The sequence below is a fragment of the Trichechus manatus genome, unplaced genomic scaffold, assembly GCF_000243295.1.
Source record: "Trichechus manatus latirostris isolate Lorelei unplaced genomic scaffold, TriManLat1.0 scaffold00054, whole genome shotgun sequence".
In the NCBI taxonomy this organism is placed as follows: domain Eukaryota; kingdom Metazoa; phylum Chordata; class Mammalia; order Sirenia; family Trichechidae; genus Trichechus; species Trichechus manatus.
The window spans coordinates 15,691,854-15,706,212 of NW_004443990.1; the positions used below are offsets into that span (position 1 = coordinate 15,691,854).

General features: G+C 52.3%; 1 protein-coding gene and 2 non-coding genes across 5 annotated transcripts; all 3 read right to left on the reverse strand.

The window, feature by feature from the left end:
- Nucleotides 1-1,811: 1,811 nt before the first annotated feature.
- Nucleotides 1,812-1,883, reverse strand: TRNAC-GCA (transfer RNA cysteine (anticodon GCA)). Its single transcript has one exon. It is a non-coding gene; the product is annotated as a tRNA-Cys (tRNA).
- A 742-nt stretch (nt 1,884-2,625) lies between these two features.
- TRNAC-GCA (transfer RNA cysteine (anticodon GCA)) lies at nt 2,626-2,697 on the reverse strand. The gene has a single exon. It is a non-coding gene; the product is annotated as a tRNA-Cys (tRNA).
- Nucleotides 2,698-3,277: 580 nt separating this feature from the next.
- Nucleotides 3,278-9,534, reverse strand: ARL5C (ADP ribosylation factor like GTPase 5C). 3 transcript variants are annotated; one of them, XM_023732808.1, is made up of 7 exons: nt 9,428-9,534; nt 8,799-8,859; nt 7,431-7,578; nt 6,461-6,544; nt 5,770-5,921; nt 4,678-4,756; nt 3,278-4,172 (listed from the first exon to the last, which is right to left on the reverse strand). In XM_023732808.1, exons 1-6 carry the CDS (start codon nt 9,471-9,473, stop codon nt 4,717-4,719), a joined length of 531 nt encoding a protein of 176 aa, XP_023588576.1. In that variant the 5' UTR covers nt 9,474-9,534; the 3' UTR covers nt 3,278-4,172; nt 4,678-4,716. The 3 variants fall into 3 exon arrangements, with proteins under 3 accessions (XP_023588576.1, XP_023588577.1, XP_004378075.1); XM_023732809.1 differs by lacking the exon at nt 4,678-4,756 and having other exon boundaries at nt 7,431-7,536; XM_004378018.2 differs by lacking the exon at nt 4,678-4,756 and having other exon boundaries at nt 3,281-4,172.
- Nucleotides 9,535-14,359: the final 4,825 nt, after the last annotated feature.

Genomic DNA, 14,359 nt, shown 5'->3' on the forward strand with positions numbered 1-14,359 from the left:
GGGCGCGCGGGAAGGGGGCCCGGCGGAGGACTGGGGTTTCGGCGGAGAGGACCCCCAGGGAGCTCTCCGCCGAGCGCCCCACACCTCTGCTCTATCAGGGAAAGCTACTCAGTGAAGGCCCGAGGGGCCAGACCTCAGGAAGGGACGGGCGCCCCCTCCTCCGGCCGTGGGCTCCTGGAAGTTCCCCTTTTCAGTTCCTTCAGGCCTCCCGACTTTCTGGGCTGTTTCTCAGGGTTATGTAGGTTTCCGGTTCTTTGTCCCCCGCAGGAATCTCCCCTTGCAGCGGAGACCCCCAGCTTCCCACCCCAGCAGAGGCCTGAATTCTGCCCCCTATCATGGCTCCTTCCCACTTTATTCCCCCCCCCACCACACACACACCCATTTACAACACCGTCTTGTTTCGTGCCCCCCAGCCCAGCAGGTAAAAGGGTGGAAGGGGCCTGATACGCCCCTAGCCTGAAATAGCCTGGATCCCCCAAAAGGTAACCGAGGCCCCCCTCCTCGCTGGAGCTCCAGGGCTGCTCAGGGCCTGACCCAGGCAAGGAGACGTCCCACCCCACCTGCCACCACCTTATAACAGGCTCTGGGGATAGATGCTTTTTTTTTTTTTCTTACAGAACAGAATAAAAATACCGGCAATTTAGGAGATTTAATAGACGGCAGGAATCAGGTCAGGACTCGGAGGTGCCTCTTTCCTCACCTGACCTACTTCTGTGATGGAGAAGGAGCTGCGGGGCTGCAGGGTGGGAGAGTGAGGCGTGAGGGGGTACCCTGGCTTCCACGAGACTAGGGGCTAGGGATTCTAAAAGCCGGGAGAGGGGAAGGGTGTGGACGCTGAGCTCCACTGCGGGAAGTACCCAAGAGGAGGGTCGTGGGCTGGGAGAGGAGGGGTCCCTGAGGCCAAAGAAGAGACCCAGGAAGGCAAAAAGAATTAAAGGTTCCCTAATCTCTCAGAATCCCAGTTGCTCCTTTCTCAGGATCCAGGTCGTCCCAGAGACGAACTTCTCCAGCCCTATACTCTCTATTACCTTACTATGGGACAAGGCAAGCCTGCCTGTAAGTTCTTCTTGATGTCCGATTTAAATCCCAGTTTGGGAGAATTTCCATCAGGATCTCAGGAGGCTGCCTCTTCCAGTCACGGCTTCTTGCTGCCCTCTACTGGCCACGTGAAGAGCAGCAACGCTCCTGTTTTGTGGTTTCCCTCACTTTCTCAGACCTGCCCAAGCGGGGTCCCCCAGGTGCCGGCTCTGGCTCCGCGAGTTCGTATCTCGTTCCTTCCTGGAAGTCGGGTTGGGCCTAAGATGGAATTCCAGCTTCGGTCTCTTTGTACATACCCCCGTCTGGGGTGCCCCGCGGACTGTCTTATAAAGTCTCTTAATTATAAGGGCTAAGGCTGAGACAGCAGCTTGTAAATAAACATTATAAGAAAATGACGTGTAACTTAAAGAAAAAAATTCTCTTTAAATTTGAATGTTCATCACAATCACATGGAGTGTTTATTAAAACACAGATTTCAAGACCCTACCCCGAAGTTTCTAACTGAATAGCTCTGGGGTGAGGCCTGAGAATCTGCATTTCTAACACGTTGCCCGGTAATGTTGATGCTGCTGGTTAGGGGACCACATTTTAAGAATCACTGCTCTAAAATTCCCCAGTTTTTGCACTCCCTCACTGCTCCCCGCCTGCCTAAACGAGAAGGTAAAAGGAAATGTCAACATGAAATTGTGAAAGAAAAAAAAAGAAACTGCTTTGGAGAAAATAACTTGTTCCTCGAGCCAACGAATTCGGCCTCATACCTCATAAAACGAGTTAGGGGGCACCCGGATTTGAACCGGGGACCTCTTGATCTGCAGTCAAATGCTCTGCCACTGAGCTATACCCCCTCTGCTGGACACGCGGTTGCCGACAATCTCCTAAGACTATTTCTGCGCAGGCGCCGTGGAGCCTTTATTAAAGGATGTGGAAAGTGGGGACGGACATTTACAAAAGACTGAAAGAGTATGACAAGATTATTTACATGGGGGTAGAGGTTGCTTCCGAACGGTCTGAGCTAAAAATTCCTACTGATGGTGTAAGAAAAATGCGATATAGTGGTGGGAGGAGCAGTCCCTCGGGATCCTTCAAGATTCTTCACTTCGGGGATATTCCTCTGGGCCGGGGTCCCCCTCACCTAACCGCTGGAGACCCCTTGCTGGTTCTCGGCGCCTCCTTTTCCCTCCCATTCCCTCACGCGGGCTTCTCCGGGCCTTCCTTCCCCATACCAAGCCCGCTCCTTGGAAACTCAGCCTCCCTCCCTGAGGAAGAGCAGTCGGGGTTCTTAGCCAGGCCGACCTGGGGGTGAGCCAGTCTCCGCCCTACCCCTGAGCTGTCTGTCCCCTATCCCGCGCTATCTGTCCCGTCCACGAAGTGACAATCCAAAGCTCCTTGCCACCAATCCTCCCTACACTCCACCCACAGAAACAGAAACACAGTCACACGCAGAGTGGGAAGGCCAGGGACTCCATCCTCACGCCGCCTCCAAAAGTGGTCGACAAGGCCGAGCTCTCCATCCCGTATCCTGTAAGGTATCTCCCGAGGGAGGCGTGAACGAGAGGACTAAGAAAACGAGAAGTTTGAATGACACCCAGGGGGCACCCGGATTTGAACCGGGGACCTCTTGATCTGCAGTCAAATGCTCTACCACTGAGCTATACCCCCACTTCCCTGTTTCTCTGTTTGTTAGAATGAATTTCTGTGGAATAAGGGAGTGGACGTTGCGATCTACTGGAGAGTAACTGGTTTTTTTTATTGGTTTATTGTCAACTTTTTCCTGTTAATGTGTCAGGATAATTTAGTACAAAGAACACAAAGCCCAGGTGGGGATGGCTAGGATTTCTAACTTCTTCTCCATAATCGATTACACCTCAGGAAAGCCACAAGGTTAAACCCCTCGATGTCCACTGCCTAAGTTGGGAAGGGGAAGTCCCCTCTGCCCCCAGGACCATCCTAGGTCTTCTCTGGTGATAGCACTGCTCCTTCTATACAGATAGGCAGCCTGGGACTCCATTCTGCCTCCAGCTCTACCTAGATAGAACTCCTGGGCTTTTCCAACTCCCACGGACCCTACCCCTCTCCTCCATGAATCAATGTTAAACCACCCCCTCCTCTAGGCCCAGGCAGAGCTCGGACTCTCAATCCTGGCAAATCAGGTACCAGCCCTCTCCAACCTGGCAGAGGATGATGGAGCCCCAGGCCAGGAAGCCAGTCCTTAGCCAGATGGACCCCTGAGGCAGGTCCCTCCCATTGCCAAGGATTTTTGTTTGTTTTTCCTGCCAGAGCTCCTTGCACAGAAACCAAAAGCCAGTATGAGGAATAGGCAGACGGGGCAGGTAGAGATAAGAGATGAGCAGTTTCCAATGGTATTTATTATACTTTTATAAAAATCCTAATACAATGTAAAAAAAATTACTACAAAAAGATAGACAAAAGAGGCAGGACTTGGAGGAATCTGGCACATTTGGAAAGAGTAGGATTCACATTGGAAAGACACTGAGGGCAAAGAAGATACCATGGTATCAGAGGGAATGGGAAGGGAAGGGAGGACTGGAACTCCCTACAGTTTGAAGACACCATCAGACTTCCCTGTCCTCCCCGCTCTCCCCTCCCAGCTTTTGGCTCAGCCCTCCCTCCTCCTCCTGAGCCCAATTCCTTCACCTTTCTGGACTCTCCTTTGCCCAAAGGGTACATGACAAAGATGGCTGAGGGGCCACAAAGCTGGGAGACAGAGTTCTAGGAAATAAAGATCAATTCCAGGGGTCTCTTACTCTGCCCCCAATATGTCCTGTACATTTTTCCTACAGAGAGGTTGAGTGCTGAGGGAGGGGGCTCCACATCCTAACCCCCAACATATCCAACAGCTTCCCTTGTGTCTCCAAGAAGGACGCTTGCTTTTTTTTCTGCTGCCCTGCCTGCAGCAATTCAGGGTGTGCAGTCAGCTCTTCGGTGGGGATTGGAGGACAGTGGCAATGGCCATAGCTGCCCCTGCTCCACCAGATAATACAGAAAACTCATAGTCACTTGAGTTTTCCACCAACATTGTTCATGCAAAACCCCCTCAGTCCCTGGTCAGCCTCAGGCTGGGACATCAGTTGGCAGTGGTCTGAGACAGCATCCACTGGAGCCCGGCAGGCAGCCTGCAGGGAGGGAGAAACAGGACAAGGATCAGTGTACTGATGAGTCTGATGGTCTTCAAGCTCCCAGCCCCTGCCCAGAGCAGACTGAGGGGCAGCTGAAGTTATATATCAAATTATTCAGTCAACAAACATGAACTGCTTGAGTACCTGCTATGCATCAGGCACTGTGCTAGGGGCTGGGGTTACTGGTGAAAAAAAATAGACACGCCCTCTAGGGCTTACAGTCCAGCAGAAGAAATGGATATTAAACAAATGATTCTTTAACTATATACCGTGATGAGGTTAAGAAAGAGATTTACAGAGGCCTCTGGACATCTGGGAGTCAGGGAGGGCTTCTCGGAGGAAGGAGTTGGACCCACCTTTCTGGGCCCCCTAGCAATGTCTCTGGGCAAGGCTCCAATGGCCCCCTCACCATCCACTCCATCACAGAAGGCACTGCTCCATAAGCAAGCTGCCCCACTAGACTGTGAGCAACTCCAGAGCCAGGATGGAGTCTTGATCATACCTGTTTCATCCCCGGCTCCTGGGCTAAGCCAGTTGCAGCTCAGGAATAAGCAACACTTGCCTGGCACAGTGTGTGGAACCTGGGGGTACATGGGAAATGCCAGTTGAATTGAATTGACTGTAGGTTGAGGGGCTTCCTCCTGAGCCAGGAGGCGGCAGGGACACTGCCAGCAATGTGTGGTCCCTTGGGCTGACTGTGCCTAAAGCCTCCCTTTCTTCAGCCCAGGCATCCAGCTCCCCAGCCTGATGCTAGACCTAGATTCCTTGTGTCCTTCAGGTGTTTACTCAATAGCTGCCTTCTCAGTGGCCCCTCTCTGGATACCTTATCTAAAATTGCAACGTCCCCCTCCCATACTTCCAATCCCCATTTCCTGCTCTATTTTTTCTACTTAGCACTTATCACTAGCTTACTATATATTTTTCTCATTCATTGTCTCGCCCACTAATGAGTAAGCTTCATGGGGGCAGGGATTTTGGGTCTATTTTGTTCTCTGCTGCATTCCCAGCACCTAGAACAATGCCTGGCACAAAGCAGTTGCTCCATAAATGTTTGTAGAATGAATTATGTTACTTAATCTCTATAGAAACTCTGAGGAGAGTAGAGACAATCACGCTCCTCTTTAGAGATAAAGAAACTAATGGCCAGAAAGAGTCAGTGATTTCTGTCTGGAGGTTTGTCTCCCAGGGCTTCCCATGGCTGTCTCCTCTTCATTCAGGTCTTAGCTCAAAAGTCACCTCCTAGGAGAGGCCTTCCCTGGCCACCGGAGCTAAATCAGATCCCTCCTCACCCCCGCAACTCTCTATCACTGTTATCCAATTTCACTTTCTTCATAGCACTTATCAGCACCTGCAATTATTGGAGTTAGGAGGAATTTTGCCTCTCTTCCCACTAGAATAAACCCCTTCAGAGCAGGCATTTTGTCTTGCTCACTGCATACCCACAATATCTCAGCTGTGAGTATGTGCTCAACTGGCTTAGCCCAGGAGCCAACTCTGAGCCAGGATCTGACAGGAGAGAGACAGAAGTGTTCTGATGGTCACTCATCCATTGGCTGAGCCAGGTCCTGGAGGTCCAGGTGGGGCAGCCACTAACCCTTCGCCAGTGAGGGCACAGCAGCCCTGTATGTGCCACGGGTGGTCTTTGATGGCGCTGAGGGTGAGGAATTGAGAGATCTCCACAGTGGTCATGGAGTCCTTCACGTCCTGCTTGTTGGCAAAGATCAGGACCGAGGCATCTCGCAGAGCCTGTGGGAAGAGGAGGCAAGCCAAAGTCAGCTTGTCAGGGCCAGCCTTCCCTCCCACGGCCCTCTCACATCCTCCCTGGCCCACTAGCTGTCTCAGCAGAGAGAAGCCCATGCCCAGGTGGGGCTGGATGGAGGCCCTATCCCAACAGTAACAACCACTCCAAGTGACACTGACAGCTCATGGAACCCCTCCCAACCAGTTCACATAATCCTTATGATAGCAATATGAATTAGGTATTGAAAGATCCTCTCCATTTTATACTTGAGGAAACTGAGGATAAAGAGAGGTGAAATTCCTTGCCCAGGGTCCCACAATGAGTGAGAGGTGGGGTCAAGACTTGAACCAGCAACTCTGGCTTCCATGATCAGTTGTGATGAGGGCATTGTAGCCCTTCACCAGGATAAACTAGCCTGGCTCAGGTTGCTGAAATGGGGCTCCCAGAGGCTGAGGCATCAAGAATGAAGCTCAGAGAGACTGAGTAGGTACCCCAAGGACACACAGCTAGTATCATTGGCCCCTCTCTGCCCCGGGGTGCTTACCTCATGGGCCAGCATCTTATACAACTCCTCCCGAGTGGTCAGTAGCCGATCCCGGTCTGTGCTGTCAATCACAAGGATGATGAACTGGACAGTAGGGAGAGCCAAGAGTGGTGAGCTTTCTCTTTAATGAGCTTGTTTCCTGCCCACTGTGCTCCCTTACCGGCCTCTGCACTGCCCCGATGCCAGCCCCACAGACACTGTCCAGTCTCAAGATGTCACTGCCTAGTCCCATTTTAATTCCTTTTCCATCCAGACAAAGGGAGTACACGGCACAACCTCTGACTGTGTCAGAGGCTGTGCTAAGCACTAGGTGTCCATTACTCCATTTAGGCCTCATCACAACCCTGTGGATTGGTAGTATTGTTATCCCCTTTTACAGATGAGGAGACTGAGGCTCAACCAGGTTAAGTATCTTGCCCTCAGCCACACAGCTGGTGAGAGGCAGTGCTGGAATTTGAATTCAGGTCTGTCTCATTCCAGGAATTAAGTACTGAATTCTACTGCTGTCAGAGCAAGAAAGACGGGTTTCCAAGACAAGGGGCCCCCAGCAAGCAGCCAAAGCCGCCAGGAAGTATTCAAAAAATTTGACAGGCACTATGCTGCATTGGGAGCCCTGGTGGCACAGTGGTTAAGAGTTTAGCTGTTAACCAGAAGGTTGGCAGTTCAAATCTACTAGCTTCTCCTTAGAAACCCTATGGAGCAGTTCTTCTCTGCCCTATAGGGTTGCTGTGAATCGGAATTGACTTGATGGCAATGGGTTTGTTTTGTTTTGTTTTATGCTGCATCGAGTACTTGATGCATCTGAATCAGCTATTGTTTTATTACTATTTAATTTTCACAACAATTCCAGGAGGCCATTATGATGCTCCCCACTTCACAGATGACAGAACTGAGCTCAGAGAGGGTGAGCAGCTGGCCTAAGATCACACAGCTGCTTTGGAAGTCCCTCCAGCCCCAGTGCCCTCCTCACCTCTGTTTTTGAGTAGTACTTGTTCCAGGTGGAGCGTAGAGCCTCCTGTCCCCCTATGTCCCACATAAGGAAGTGGGTCTTTCGCAGAATGATCTCCTCCACGTTGCTACCAATGGTGGGACATGTATGGACCACCTCATTCGTCAGACTGGGAAGGTAGGAGTGGGTACCCAGAGCTCAGCCCAGCCACTCCTAGCCCTAGCCCCCACTCCTCTTCCCAGGGTGGGCTGAATCTAACTCAGACCAACTCAGCCCAGGTTGACCGAGCACCTGCTAGGGGTCAGGCCATGTGCTGAGCATGGGAGAGGCAGACAGGAGCGAGATAAAGCCCTGCCCTGGCTTGGACCGCAGAGAGGGGAAACGTAGAACAGTCTTCTCAAACTTTAATATGCAGTTGAATCACCTGGGAGTCTTGCTAAAATGCAGACTCTGAATCAGTGCGTCTGGACTGGGGCCCAGGACTCTGCATTTCTAACAAGCTTCCGGATGATGTGATGCTGCTGGTCTGTGGATCACACTGAGTAGCAAGAGATTAGAAAAACGAGGCAGACACAGTCAAGGGCCGTCAGAGATGTGCTTTGCTTTAAGTGACATAGAAAACACATACACACGCTTTTATATGTAAGGAATCTCTCTGGAAGGTTACCAAGAAGTCACAACAGTGTTTACCTCTGGGGATAGAAACTGGAAGTTAGGGGTAAGAGAGAAACTTACTTTTCACTATATACTCTTGTACTGTTTGAATTTTTTTCTTTTCTTTTTTTAACCGTTTACCTACATTACTTTTTCAGGGGAAATTTTGTTCTAGTAAATAAAATACTTCAGAGGCTCCAGAATGGGAAAGATGCCTTCCGCACAGTGAACGGGGAAAAGCTCCTATGGGTATTTACTCAACATCGACAACCACATGTGAGAGACCCCTTAGCCCAACCATACCCAAATCTGGCCCTCCCGGAGCTTGCGGTCGGCCTTTGAGTTTGAAGACGCTGGAGAATTTGAACAGGCAGCAGGCTGGGCTTGGAAAGGAAGGACCTGCCGCTAGGGGGAGGGAGCAGCAGAGAGGCAGAAAGAAGAGGCCGGTTCAGACACGGGTCAGGCCTGTAACCGCATGTGGCCGGGGCCTGGGGAGACGGCGGGAGCAGTGGAAGTGTAATTGCCCAGACCGCGCAAGGCTTCGAATGCCAGGCCGAGGGGCCACTGAACTGAGGGGCCACTATACCACGAAGATCACACCAAAGTTGCCCTTATCACTCCTCCCACCTACAGGAAAAACCTAGGAACCCAAAAAGGAGCTCCCATGATTGGTCCAAATGCCTGTCAGTCTGGCGGAAATGTCCCGCCCTCTCCTGTCCCCCGGGAGTCACTTACAACTGGTAGAGAATGGTGGTCTTTCCGGCGTTGTCCAGTCCCACGATGATAACCTTGTGCTCTGAAGGCAGCCGAGGAAGGGCAGGGTCAGGGTCAGGGTCACCCCGATGACCAAGGGACTGTGTGCCTGCACTAGGACTCCCAGGAAGGAGACAAGTGTTCCGAGCAGGCTGGGGGTCATCTACCCATGATACCGTTTCTGCTCCCCACCACCAAAAACAACAGGGCAGGTGCCCTCCCCCACGGGGCCCCAGACACTCCCGAGCAGTGAAAATGAGAGCTGAGAGCCCCCCCTCCAGCCTCCCCTCCACAATTCCAGAGAAGTGATTGTTTGGAAGATCTAGGATCTTCTGGGGAAGAGCCGAGCGCAAAGTCCCAACCGCAGGACATCGGCAGAGGCCCCCTACCCCACCGACCGCGGCATTCAGCTGGGAGGAAAGACGCTCGCCCGGTCCCTGCGCCCTGGGCGCAGCGAGAGGGGAGGAAGGCAGGAGAGACCGTAGAGCCGGCTGGGAGTGCCCATGCAGGACCCTCGGAGCCCGAGATCCCCCAGCGCCTCTGCCCACACCATCCCAGATCGGAGGGAGCGGGATCAGAGCGGTCGCTGGTATGCCCTGGGAACCCCTTACCCTGGTTCCCGAAGATGCCCATCAACTTGGCGATCAGCTGTCCCATGGCGCGTCCGGAACCTGGCAGAGCCAGAGCTCGGTGGCCTCGGGGGACACGGGTCAGGCCCCACAGCTCGGAACCCCGCCCCCTGGGGGAAGGTCGGGCGGGGCTTAGCCTGTAAGGTCACGGAAGCCCCACGCGTTACCGGCGGGGCCTGGGAATCCCCTGCGACGTTGGTCCCTCGAGGCGCTATAGACATCACGGTGACAACGAGCTACCTGTCCAGGGCCCTGAAGATGAAAGGCAAATGGGGTCCCAGCCTCTCGCGCCCTCTTCCTCGCCCTGAGAAGACTCCTAAGAGTTCTCTGGATGCAATGCTCCCCACCCCGAAACAAGTGAGACTCAGCGCAGTTGCCCCACAACGCAGTTGCCCCGAATCGCAATTCTCCTTCCCAGCGCTATGTCAGGGGCCCTAGACTGAGGCAAAGCCTCTAGCGGCCCATCTTTTACAGCTGATCCTCTCCGTGCTAGCAGAATATTCTAACCCTCAACAGTCCTCTGGTTGTTTCATTAGTGTGGGTCTTGTGGGCTGACTTAGAGTGAGTTCCCCTTGGAGAAGGCAGGGTCCCCCTCCTTTCATAGGTCCCATGGTGCCAATGACCAAGGAGAAATCAGCACTGCCCTCCCTAACTGACTGATCAGGTGCAGCTCCCCGATCCCTGATAGTGGACATCTGAAGACAGGAATGAAGCAAGAAGAGGATCTGCCCCCAGAGCCCTACAGAGGGATCCCCAGGTGCTAAGACCCAGCAGAGGAGAACCTTGGTGGAGAGAGAGAGCCAGAGGGCCAGGCTGGAGGAGGGGAATGCTGTTGTCTGTGAAATTCCTTCTTTGCTTAAACTGGGGAAACCCAGGAATCAAAAAGAGAAGTGGAGAGACAAAGCAACCTCAGACTGAGGTGGCTAGAAGGAGGCCAGTCACCACACAGGAGAGCCAGCTCCTTCCATCCTGCTGCCGCTGGCCTCCTACAGCCCCATTGTTGTTCTCCTCCACTGAGGTAATGCCCACATAACTGATCTCCCTGCGTCTGCCTCCCCTTTATCCACGGCATCCTCCTCATGGCCCTATTAACCTTCCTATGGCACAGCTCAGAGTCTGTTATTCCCCAGCTCATAAACCTTCAATGGTTCCCCATTGCCCACTGGATTCAGATCAGTCTCTTAACCTGATATTCAATAGCCTCCATGAGTAACCCCCACCTGCCTTTGCAGGTTTATCTCCCAGGTTATCACCCAATGCTCTCCTCCAATGGGGTAACTCACTGGTCCTGGTCCACACATGCCCAGCTCTTTCTGACTGTGCCTTTGCTTCTGCATTCCTCCACCTGGACTGCCTTTCACGGTCTTCTCAGCCAGAAGGATTCCTGAGACCCTTTTGCCATCTACCGTAAAAGCCACCTGCTTCCCAAGCCCTGGCTTGGTTCTCCAGCCAAATGGGACTTCTCTGTACACTGGGACTGTGGACTGGAGTATCTGTTTCTCCTAATCAAGTGTGAGTCCTAGAGGGCAGGGTTCACGTCCTGTTCATCTGTGTACACCCCCCTCCCTCATGCCTAGTCCAGTGTCTGGCACACAGTTGGGATTTGGTGCTGCAGGACCGAAGTAAAATGAGTTAAGCTACAGCCTGAAGAATGGTGTTTGGAGTATTAAAAAATGGAATGTGAGCACAAGTTTAAAGAGGAGCGAGGAAGGCTGGGAAGTTTGTGGGGAGAAGAGGGAAAATATTTCACTACATACAGAATTTTCATCTCACCCAGCTTGGTGCCAAGAGTTAGAAATGGAGCATTGCCCTCTAGAGTCCATCTGGGCTGATTCCATTTCAGTCCTAGGAAAGAAGGAGCTGGGCTGTGCATGGTTGGGGTAGGAACAGGGTACAGAGGGTGCTGCGGGAAGCTGCAATGCTTTAAGCATTTTAACCATCTGTTTCCTGGGGGAAAAGAACTTGTCAGCGCATCCTGCCCTCGCCACCCCCAAATGCAGAATTGAAAGTGACACCTTGCTAGCTGGGAGCACATTCAGTAAACAGTCAAGAAGCCACTTCCCATTCAAGGTCCAGAGCCTGGATCATTGGGACATTCATTTATTTATTCATTCATTCGACAAATATGAGTTAGGAATCAGGAAACCTGCATCTTCATGGAGCTTATAGTCTAGTGGAGGAGACAAATACCCAAGTATACATCGCAAAATGTGGTGTGTGCTAAGAAGGAAAAAAAAACTCTGAGAGCCAGTAGGTGGGATGGTCTAATTTAGAAGGGAACCAAGACACACTTGTCTGAGGAGATGTTTACTGGAGCTAAGACTTTTCTCTAGGGTATCAGATTGGCCCATCCCTCTCACCTCAGAGCCATGGTGGTCCCAGCTCAGCCCACTTTATTTTAGAATGATGGAAGCCATTGGTCACATCTAGGATGCGAGCCCTCTACCACCTCGGCTCACTCTGGGCAGAACCCACTGCAAAGCCTGATGGAAGAAGAAGCTAGGCAGGGAAGGAGGCGAAGGGTACCAGGTAGGTAGTCCCCCAGCCACCTCAGTCCCCATCAGCACCCTGCCAGGCAGGAGTTCTCGAGGTGACTGTACTAGCAGCCTCTGAGGGCCTGGCCCCAGCCCACTTCATGGCTGTTGAAATCCTAACTTGTTGACAACGACCAAAGTGCTGAGTGTGCAGCCAGAGTCAGTTGAGGGCTTGTGGTTACCAAGAAACAAGAATCTCTCTCTCCCCATCTCTTGATATCTCTGAGCCACCTAGAAATGCCCCAGCCTGCAAGCTCTGGACGAATGCAATTTCAGGCAGAAGGCACATGGGGAGGAGGCAGGAACATGTTCAGACACTTGTTTCTTTCTCCCCAACACCCACTCCCACAGAAGCTGGGGCATCCTGGGACAGGGGAATTAGCACTGGACTTGGGGGGCACAGCTACAACAAAACTTCAAATCGAAAGATCTGAGCTCAAGTCCCTGCTCTGCAGCTGTGAAACTGTGGACGAGCAGCTTAAACCTCTCTGGGCTTTATCTGTAAACTGGAGTTAACAATCCCTGCCCTTAATTCAAAATGTCAGGCTCCTGCTCAGACCTCTCTGTGGAGCTCCAGATCACGCACCCAGCTGTCTTCTGCTCATCTCTTAAATGTCCCGCAGGCACCTTAAACCTACCTTGTCCAAAGCTGGACTTAGCGTCTCTGCCCCTAACTTGGTTTTCTCATCTGCTTCCTCTATGTCTGGGAAGACCACCACCCACAGTCACCCGAGACTCCTCCCTCCCTCTCACTGGACACCTCTAATTGCTCTCCAAGACATCCTGATTGTAACTGTCTCTAGCAGTCATTACCTCCTTTCCCATCCCACTGCTGTGGCCTAATGCAAACCTTCCTCGCTTCTCACCTGGTACATTGCAATTGTTTCCAGGCTAGGTCCTCCAATCTATGCTCTAAACTTCAGTCAAGGCAATCTTTCCATTGCTGCTTAAAATCCTTCCATGTCTGCACACCAGCTTCAGGACAAAGCCCAAACTCCTTAACATGACTCAAGGACCACTGCAACCTGCTCCTCTGGCCACTGCCTGAGAGCACACTTCGCTAGTCAAGCGCCCAGAACATGACATGCATGTCACCTGCTTCCTTTGCTTTGAACACTAACCCCTCTTATCTGCCCAGGTAACTCCTAACCATCCTTCTAGACTCCACCAAGACTCACCTCCTCCAGGAAGCGTCTCCTAGGTTTCCAGGTTACCACAATACCCAGTGCTTCCCGCATCAGAGAGCTCATTGTGCTGAATTGGAATTTATCTGTGGCTCCCATTCAGACATGTGCCAGGTACACAGTAGATGCTCAATAATTGTTTTTTTCCCCCAATAAATAAATAAGGAGATGAGTGATTAATTGCATTGAAAGGCAGTGGGAAGAGCACTACTTTGGAAGGCAGAGACTGAGAGACTGGGTTCTAATCCCAGCAGTGCTGGCTTTGCTATGAATTTCCTGGTGACCCTGGGCCAGCCACTTGGCCACTGGCCTGCCTAGTTCATCTCTTTGATCTGTCAATTCCTCATCTGTAGGGCCTCAAGATGTCTGCTACCCTACACACACCACACACACACACACACACACACACACACACACACACAGCAAGAGCATTCAAGTGAAGGACCCAGGAGCTCTAGCCCTCCAGAACGGAGACGTGATTGGTGGATGCTGTGTGACGCCGGATACAGATGACTGCAGCAACAGCTGGCAGAAATCCACATCCTGCCAGCTGGGGATGACAGGAACAGGCACAGTTACCTGCTGACTTTCTTCTCGTGAAAGGCCTCTCTTTCTCTCATAATGGGACTGGGGGGAGGGTGTCCCCCATTCTCTCTGTCCCCTACACAAGTATGCCCCCTCACCCCCACCAAAGGTGGTTACCAGGGGCTAGGCCTTGGTGGGGGTAGTTTGTGGGGGTATCAGTCCAGCCAGTCATTAAGAGCATCAGTGGGGCAGGGAGCCGAAAGGAGCTCAGCCCCTCCCTCCCTTCGGGTGGGGGAGGGACAGCTGAGCCCACAGGAGCAGAAAAACAAGCGTGTGCCTTTAAGACTTTGTGCCAGTGGGTCTGAATCTCTCACTGAGTGACACCTGCTCAGCCCCAGCTTCCATTTCCCCTGGACCCACTTGTGGGGAGATGGCAAGGTAGGGGGGTTGGGACCTGAGTGGAAGGCTAAGACTGGTCACGCAGCTCTGTTGGGATTGAATGTGATGCATTGAAGGCTGCAAAACAAATCACATCTCCATCTGAGCTTATTCTCAGCATCCACCCCTTCACTCCCCGTGTGAAAGCGGCTCCTACATGCCTGGGCTGGGAACCATGTGGCAGTAACAAAGAGGCAGGCTCTGGAAGCAGCCACAAAGGACAGGACAGCAGT